Raw genomic sequence first — 9,199 nt, forward strand, 5'->3', positions numbered from 1 at the left:
TCTACAATCACACGGAAATTAAATAGAAATGGCATTTATGGGAAGGTTGCTAGAAAGAAGCCTCTGCTCTCAAGAAAAAACAAAATTGCCCGTTTGAACTTTTCTAGAGAGCAGTCCATTCTCTGGACAGATGAGTCCAAAATACAATTATTTGGTCACAATCAAAACCACCATGTTTGGAGGAAAGTCAGTACTGCATTTCAAGAAAAGAAACTCATCCCAACAGTGAAGCATGAAGCAAGCCTTTGGACCTGGATGGCTTCATATCATACAGGGACACATGAATTCTCAGGCCTATCAACAAATACTTGATCAGAACTTAATACCATCGGTCAGGGAGTTGAAGCTGGGTCGAAAATGGATTATGCAACAGGACAATGACCCAAAGCATTCAAGCAAAACGACAAAGGAATGGCTTAAGAGAAAGCAGATTCGTACTCTGGACTGGCCTAGTCAAAGTCCAGACCTAAATCCAAGAGAAGTGTTGTGGCAAGACCTGAAACGGGCAGTATATGCCAGATGACCTCTCTCAACTGGCTGTGTTCTGCGAGGAGGAGTGGGCAAAAATCCCCAAAACCAGATGTGACAGACTGGTTAGTTTTTTGTTGAATAAATAATTAAAATATATCTATTTAATTTTGTCTGTGTCTATTATTTGGAAGGTCACCTTTACTAATTGGGGTATTTTTTGTATGAGGGTTCACAAACTTTCAAGCATCACTGTATATCTGAGGAATTTGCTGGAAATCCCCCTAAAAGAGTAATTGAAAAAGACTAGTAAATAACTTTTTGTGAAAAAAATATAGACACTTGTTAATTTGTACGGGCTTGGGAGGGAACTGCATTTTATGGAAGATCTAGGCAATATGGTAGTGGTATTTATTTCAGACCAAAATGATACTTTTTGATGCTCAGAATAGATGTATTTTATTTTAAAACAGTCACCTTTTAAGGCAACCCTACTATATTACTATCTATAGGAATGATAACAAACACTGTCCAGCTGCTGGGTATAACCCATTTGGTGGACAATAATGTGTACAAAGAGTCCTTCAGTACTGTGAGAAGTCTTTTGGTGGAAAAGTCCCTAAGCCTGGCAGCTGTACTCCAAAGGCAAGCTCTATTCATTATCCGTTCTGAGAGTTCGGACCTGGTTCGACATATTACAGAGACGTTGCTTGAGTTTCCGCTGGGAGGATTCATACTGTGCTGTGAGCTTTCGAAATTTAAGTGACATAACATCAAAGCTGGCTTCAATCTGATTGACTTTGTTCTCCAAGTCTTTGGCGTCAGTAACATTCATTAGTGCTTCATCTATGAGGTTATCTTTCATCAGGATGGCCCTCCCCTTATCCTCCAGGGCATATTTAGCTTCAGGATACTCAGTGAGTGCCTCCATGAGATCGTCCTTGGACAAGGCAAACAGATCAGAGTAGCCCACACTTCGGATATTAGCTGTTCTCCGGTTACCTGCCTTACTGCCCTTGATACCGAGAATACTGATTTCTCCAAAGTATGCCCCATCACTGAGGACCACAAACTGGGTCACCCCATCATCTGCTACTACAGCCAGCTTTCCTTCTTTGATGATGTACATTTCCCTGCCAATGTCACCCTTCTTACAGATGTAGTCACCAGGACTGAAAACTTGTGGCTGAAGTTTGAGGACCAACTCAACAAGCAAACCTGCTTCACAATCTTGAAAAATGCGCACTTTTCTTAGGGTCTCCAGATGTACATTGATGGCAATCTCAGCCTTTAGTTTATCTGGAAGGTTCTTCAGCACCAGCTTTTCATCACATGTTTTCTCCTCTGTCCAGAGGTAGTCAAACCACTTCACCACCCTTATCTCTAGGTCTTTAGTGACCTTCCGAAACTCCATGTATTGCTTGATGGAATCAATCTTTGCCTGGAACTCTACACGTGCAGCATTCATGTTGGAAATCATGGCACCAACATTGCCAACAATTGTAGCAAAGATCAGAACCCCAGTGAGGAAGTCAGCTACAACAAAAAAGTATTCAATGTCTCGAACTGGGGGCGGTGTCTCACCAATAGTTGTTAGGGTAAGTGTGGACCAATAAAAGCAATAAATATATTGTCTGGCCAGGCGAGCAAACTCAGGATTCTTCATGCCTGGATATACCCATGTGTCTGAGCCAAAGCCAAGCACCTTGGAGATGGCAAAGTAGAGGCAAGCATTCCAGTGGATAATGATGATGATGTAAAGTACAAGATTAGCAATTCGGAAGATGTTAGGGAAATTGGTTCGAGTTTCAGTCCGGTCAAAGAACTCAAAGAGTCGTCCTAACCTAAAGAGACGATTGAACCTCCATTCTGGGTTGTCAATTCCAATTTTGAGGAATACAATATCAGTTGGAATGATACTGAAAATGTCCATTCTGAACTGTTGTGTTTTCATGTATTTTTCTCTCAGGACCTTCTCATCCCTTACCAGCAGCCCTTGCTCCAGAAAACCTGTTGATACACAAGAATAAGATCACCATTATAAATAGTTAAAGTGTCCTGTATTCACAAACTTAACAAATAAAAATTTCTCTTCACTGACCTGTCCTAGCTCTCACAAAGGTGTCAATGTAGTAGATGACATCTGAGATGTGGTCCAAAGCCAACCACAGTGTTGTATTTGTGTACTGCAATTCATTAAAACAAGCCCTACATTGAAGCAAAGAAGACAAGACTGACCATCAAAGACCTCAACAAAACACAAGATAAACAGGAAGTGAAAAATGCCATAAATGAATTCAGACCTGGCCACCAGGAACATAAGATTGTAGAACACTGGAACAGATATTGTGCACAGCCAGAAGTAGTACATTTCTGTGGCCGGGTCCATGATCCACACCTCCTTTCTGAATGAGAAAATATGTTTTTGTTGTTGAAGTGCTTACTCAATAAAGTAAGGTAATGGCAAAGGTTGTTGACATCAGTGCTGAATAATTTCAAACTATGTTCAGTCCTACTTTTACAGGAAAATAACTTGTTTTTCCAGTAAAAAATATTATCAGTTAAAAATGATAAATCAAGTACACCAAGCTGTAGAGACAAGAATACTAATGTTAATGTTATTACAACTAGCACTGCTACTGAAGCAATTTTCCAAATGGCTCAATTTTTATATTCTATATTCAATATTTTTGACATGTGTATTGACATACTGTATATTCAATAATGAACATCAGATAACATTCATGCAAAATGTGATATTATGTCTTTATATTTGCTCATGTCTGATACTTAGAAAGAGCTCTTGATATACAATCTTCATCTCAACCTTTTTAACACAGCTGTCATAGGTGGGCTCAACTTCACAAACTTATGTTGTTCTTTAGATACCAAATCTGTCATGCCATAAATGATGCACAAGTTGCAGCCAAAAAAAATATATGAGGTACTTACGGCTCTTCTTTCTTTTTGTCATCCTTCTTGTCGTCTTTCTTGTCATCTTTCTTGTCATCCTTCTTGGGTTCCTCTTTCTTCTCATCTTTTTTGTCATCTTTCTTGTCATCCTTCTTGGGTTCCTCTTTCTTCTCATCTTTCTTGGGTTCCTCTTTCTTCTCATCTTTTTTACTGTGAATGTCAATAAATAGACAGGTGAGGTAAATGTTTTATCTTGTTGTCACACAGAGTGTAGTAGTAGAGAGCCTGAAGGGGGCAGTGTGATACATCTTACTGTATACTGCAGGTGGATTGGTTTTAATGCTCAGACAACTGAATCATTGACTTTAATTAATGTCACCTGTGTGATCAGTATAAATGAGTGCAGGAACATGCTGTATGAGGAATGGGACAGCTTTTTGTGAAGGTACATCAACATAAAAAGAGTAATTTCTCTTTAGCCAGCAAAGTGTTAAGATCATAGTAAATGTGCAGTTTAATATTGCACTGTTTAATGTTTAATGTTATAAAACAGGAATAGCTTTGATTAAAGAAGCACTATGAATTATGAAAAATTCAGCCATTTTTGTGATTTGACTGTGAGACAGACTCTTTTGACTTATTAGGAACGTGGGGTATGTAGTTCTGTGAGGCTAGACAATGGGTTTGGGTTCAAATGTATATACAGTCCTGCTGAGATCAAAACAGCATGAGTTCTGGTACGTAACAGATTATCTTTTTATCTGTAATATTTTATTACATCATATATGAAACTGAATTACTATACTAGAGCAATTTAATACTATAAATTCATACAGTTGGAAGATTTTGAGGATTTATATTAATTAACTGAGCTTCAAATCAGTTTGTTTAAATTGTCATTCACATAATGAATAAAATTGAATAGTAATGCATTGGCTCTAAAGTTAGGTCTGAAATTAGGTTGAATCTGGATTAATAATTTAAGTTAAAGGTCCATTGATGGCAAGGTCAGTCTGATTATCCGTCCAACACTTTTGTCCAGAGTTAGATATCATCTCAAAAACTATGATCTTTACTCTGTTACCAGGGGTTCAAATTTAAATTTCTTTCCAAATGACCAAATAATTTGGTCCATAATAGTGCATTGTGCCACAGAGCCACAGTGCCAAGACAAGACATTTTCTGAGCACATTCTTAAGAAACATGCTGTGAATTGAATTGGCCAATGGCAATGAACTTGATGATTTTTATACCGGAGACAATCCAAGTATAGCAAAACTAATATTTGTCATTCTCTAATCACTATACACTTCTACTGGAGCAGATAGCACACTATCTCAATTTCAGTGTAATCAAGTCTTGTTATTAAAGATGTGTTGACAGATAATCCATATATCATACCCATCGTTGTTGTTGCAGTTGTTCATGTTTTGTGCAGCCAGCGACCATCGGCCATCACTAGAGAGAGAGAGAGAGAGAGAGAGAGAGAGAGAGAGGCGTTGTATTGTATTGTTTTAAGTAACCACTTAACACACGCCCCTGTTTTTTATGCTGTTAGCCTAAACGACATGCCCAAGTTGTGAGCAGCACAGATCCCACATAGTTTGAGACTCAGAGATGTGTCTGGTATCATTGGAAAGGAAACACTCTCAGGATTCTTGTAAAAGTGTCTGTGTGATTCTGTGACTTACTGACAAAGAGTGGCAGAGGTTACAATGATGGGGTTGTTTACTCGCCCATAGGTTTGCCTTTACAATGACATGTGTACAGACATTCAGGGACCTCTCAGCAGGATATAGACACAATGAGGCCACAGCCACATGTCTTGGCTTCATGCAGTCCAAATTTGGAGTCAAAAGACCAAAAGATGAATTTTTCAGAATTATTTTTCAACAGGTATGTCCATGCGTTTTCCTCAGGTCCTTTTTGGAGACTCCAAATGGACACTTGGTTACCAAAGCTGTATAACCACAATCAAACACCTATAACTTCACATCCCCTTTGCCTACAATCAAAATCTTGGTCTCTAATGAAAGCTGACGCCATATTATTATTATTATTAATATTATTATTATTATTATTATTACATATAACCATATATTTTTTGTTTGGCCATATCTATCTATCTATCTATCTGTTTATTTTGCTATAAGTCATATGTTAAGTCGAAGAAGAACCAACCGTGTACCAAAATGCCGTGTGCGTAATGATATATGGTTCAACTCTTTTACGCACCGGGCGCACGCCGGTTACGCTTGGAGTTTGTTTATGGACAGCCAAACCTGATAGCTTAGTGTCATACACCGTTGGAAACCTCAGACTATTGGCTAAAAGGTTATCAACTTCATTTCACCGAATATTTCCATAGGCTGGAACAGCTGTCAATCAAAGCCATGTCGTCATTGTTGTCGGTCACATGTCCTCATTGGCTTTGGAGACATGTACTGCCTAATCCTAAACACCGATTGGCTTGTGTGTGGTGTCGTCAGAAGCAGGAGGAGCTCACGGTCGTAAACATCTAGTCACGTGTACTCTGAGATGGACGTGCAGGTCAGGAAATGACGTAAACGGACCGCATATGGTTTGTTATTTGTGTTATTACGTTACGTGTTGGACTAAATACATGTTGACATATTGAGGAAAATATTTCGGTTTTATGGAAACGGATTTCATATTTCACAAGAATGGATACTTGGCGAGCTGTACAGAAAGTCCTGAGTCATAAGATGATCGTTGTGGATAAACAGAAGACTTTGAAGGTATGTAGGCATTATAGCTTTTCTTACTTAGCTCAGGGGCTAGCCGAGCTAATCGCTAATACTATTACGGCTGTGAGCAACCATATAAGTCGTGAGTGGTCTTGAATGAATCAGGAGAATCTAAGCTTTCCAACAATGTACGGCATGAATATATATGCTTAAGGGTTGGTGTTTAAAACATTCAGAAGAATGTGTGGCTACCTCCTAACTTCCGTCCCGTCCCGTAGGAGGAACAGCGTGCGTTAAGTGGTTACATCACATTGACTGTAGATTCTGCTGCTGAAATGTCTTAACTGTCTTAGCCCAAGTCAGGTCTGTCACAGTCTGAAGTTTACTTAACCTACATGGCTTTTATCTGTGGGAGAAAACTGAAGCAGACAGCTCCGTATAAAGAATCCCTGTTTGGCCTCTGTGGGGTCTGTTGCTCTCTACTACATATACCTGGCTTGAACTAGAAGTGATGTAAAGAACAGCATTGGACGCTAAGAAAGTCAGAAAATTATTACATTTCAACATTCAAGTCTGCACACTGCACCTTCATGACTTTCAACATTTCAACCTACAATGCCTTTATCAGGCAAGAAAAGACCTTGTTTGCATCTTCCCAAGCATTGTTCTCATTGCCCACCTAGCTGTCTGGAGAGGAGATCTCTTTTAATGATCTCTCCTAAGGTTTCTTCAGTTTTTTATTCTTTCCTTACATCACATACATTTAGTAACTACAATTAAAGAGTATAAATCTTGTACCAAATTGTACCAAATCATAGCTCAGCTACAGCTCAGTACTTGATGATAATGTCCACGTGGATGGTTGTCCACTAGAATATACTGCATGACTTTAACATAGAGTACTTTGCTCTGGTTATCTCAAGGTATGACAGATTGGCAAAATTGTCTCTCCCCGAGTGCATTTAACTTATGTTTAAGACACTTGATGTGTCAAACACATTTCATTTGATAACATTCACTGTAATATTTTTGTGGGTGATGAGTTGTGCATGACTATAGAAAAATAGCACTGAAGGCTTAGTCAGATTAACGGTCTAGCGTACTCATCATTAGAACTGATTCAGGGCCACCACAGGGCCACTTCATCTACACATAGTATTATCCTCCAGCAGTTTCCATGTCATATATGTCAAGTCAATGTTGTTGCAGGTTTACAGCTCACCTGTCCTTTGTACTCTGGCTGCTAAGGCCAGACACTGCAGGGCCAACACTGCTCCTCCCAGAGTGCTTCATATGGGACAGCCTGGGAAAAGAAGTCAAATTGATTTATCAGTAGATACACAATCATATCTGTTCATCAGTAGATACATGTAATCAGGGGGAAGATTGTCATAATAACACATAAATCATACCCCAAGTATTTGTTCAGTTGGTAGAGTGTAGCTTGTATTAGACTTGGAGACATTGATAGAGTCAGAAGTGAGACTTACCTGGATAACAGTCCTGTCCTTGCTAAGGATGTGTGATCTTGGGCGTCCATCAGCCTGGAGAAACAGTTCAAGTCCCCCCTCCTCTTGTTCCCTGATTGTGATTGTTCTCCTCACTGTGCAGAATGATGTATATGCAGATGTAATGTGTTCTCATTAACGTACTGAAGAGGGAAATATTCTCCGTGCTCACATTAAATATCAGTGCTGTGCTGGTTTGTCTGATTCTTAATGAAGGAAAATGCTCTCTCTCTCTCTCTCTCTCTCTCTCTCTCTCTCTCTCTCTCTCTCTCTCTCTCCCTCTCTCTCCCTCTCTCTCTCTCTCTCTCTCTCTCCATCATTTAAGAGGACGTTACACGGACTTGATTTCCTGGAGACTAACTCTAACTCTTACTATGGCCACTGTTTGCATACATTATTTTGGTGAAACAGGATGAACTGAAAATTAATGTTTTTAGTAATACTTGTGTTTGACAAGTGAAAATGGCTGTAAGGTCAACTAAACTTTAGTTTTACTGCACATTGTTCCATTTGTGCAATTGACAATCCCCTAGAGGTGACTGAATAATGATTTCTGGGCTGCTCTGCTGAGTAACAACCATGCCCAAGACAAGCAACTCCAACATGTTTGAATCAATTCAAACACTGAAGTCTTTGTTATTGAGTCTGTCTCTCTACTGGTTTTGATTTTCACACCCAGATTTAAAGGTGCAGTGTGTAGAATATAGTGGCTTCTAGTGGAATGGACTTGGCAGAAATTAACTAGAATATTCATAGGTATTTTTTACTTAATGTATCATCCCATGAAAATAAAAATAGTTGTGTTTTCATTACCTAAGAATGAACCCTTCATATCTACACATGGAGTGGGTGCTCTTGCACAGAGGCCCAGAATGAACAAATAAAACACAGGCACTAAGAGGGCCTATTTTGTGTTTTTTTTTTCTTCCAAATTTCACATCCACCATAGGTTTGCCTTCATGCTTGTAAGGACAGGGTGAGAGGAGGGGTATTTAGTTTGTTGCAATCTGCTACCTCATCACTAGATGCCACTTTTTACACACTGGTCCTTTGTTTGTTGGTGTTTACAGGAGAGAGGCAAGGTGCTCGGAAGCATGCAAGAAACATCACTTTGGATCTAAAAAATCTAAATTTACATAGAAATCAGTCCATGGGCGGCAGCCAACTGGGAAAGTTGAATAAGTAACATTTTGAGTAACATTACAACCCATTCACTCACTGGCAATAAAAATGATTAAGACACATAAGTAAGTAAATTGCTTTACAGTTCCTACATATAGTACTTTTAACTTTATTTATAACAATTGAAATTCCAAATAAAGTTAACAAAAATCCACAGTGTAATTAAAAGTTGATGTGAAGCTAATATGAAGCTTCAGCGTCCAAATGAGTCAAATCTTCATGTTCTATGTTTCAACGTTACAGTGTTTTTAGTAGCAAAGTCTTTGTTACTATACTTCCACCACAGCTCAACAGGAAACACTAAGAGGGAATTTGTAAATGTGTCAGATATCACTTGATATGACTAACTCGACTGCGAAAGACTCATATAAGCTTCACATCTACTTCTAAATGATTGTGTGGTCTAATGGTCAGTCGTAA

At 38.9% G+C, this 9,199-nt stretch overlaps 1 protein-coding gene across 1 annotated transcript; it reads right to left on the reverse strand.

Moving 5' to 3' along the window:
• Positions 1–1,120: 1,120 nt before the first annotated feature.
• LOC128354236 (cyclic nucleotide-gated channel cone photoreceptor subunit alpha-like) lies at positions 1,121–7,629 on the reverse strand. The gene is made up of 7 exons (XM_053314497.1): positions 7,580–7,629; positions 7,312–7,392; positions 4,783–4,839; positions 3,421–3,591; positions 2,772–2,873; positions 2,570–2,676; positions 1,121–2,478 (listed from the first exon to the last, which is right to left on the reverse strand). Exons 1-7 carry the CDS (start codon positions 7,627–7,629, stop codon positions 1,121–1,123), a joined length of 1,926 nt encoding a protein of 641 aa, XP_053170472.1.
• Between the last annotated feature and the right edge of the window lie 1,570 nt (positions 7,630–9,199).

The sequence above is a fragment of the Scomber japonicus genome, chromosome 24 (assembly GCF_027409825.1).
Source record: "Scomber japonicus isolate fScoJap1 chromosome 24, fScoJap1.pri, whole genome shotgun sequence".
Lineage (NCBI taxonomy): Eukaryota > Metazoa > Chordata > Actinopteri > Scombriformes > Scombridae > Scomber > Scomber japonicus.

What these genes read in the sequence shown, in the direction of transcription:
- LOC128354236 (XM_053314497.1), bottom strand. Translation starts at nt 7,629, where the DNA reads ATGGACGCCCAAGATCACACATCCTTAGCAAGGACAGGACTGTTATCC. An exon ending in AGGACAGGACTGTTATCCAG is followed by an intron (nt 7,393 to 7,579) that starts GTAAGTCTCACT and finishes TTCTTTTCCCAG; the next exon opens with GCTGTCCCATATGAAGCACT. An exon ending in AACTGCAACAACAACGATGG is followed by an intron (nt 3,592 to 4,782) that starts GTATGATATATG and finishes TGACATTCACAG; the next exon opens with TAAAAAAGATGAGAAGAAAG.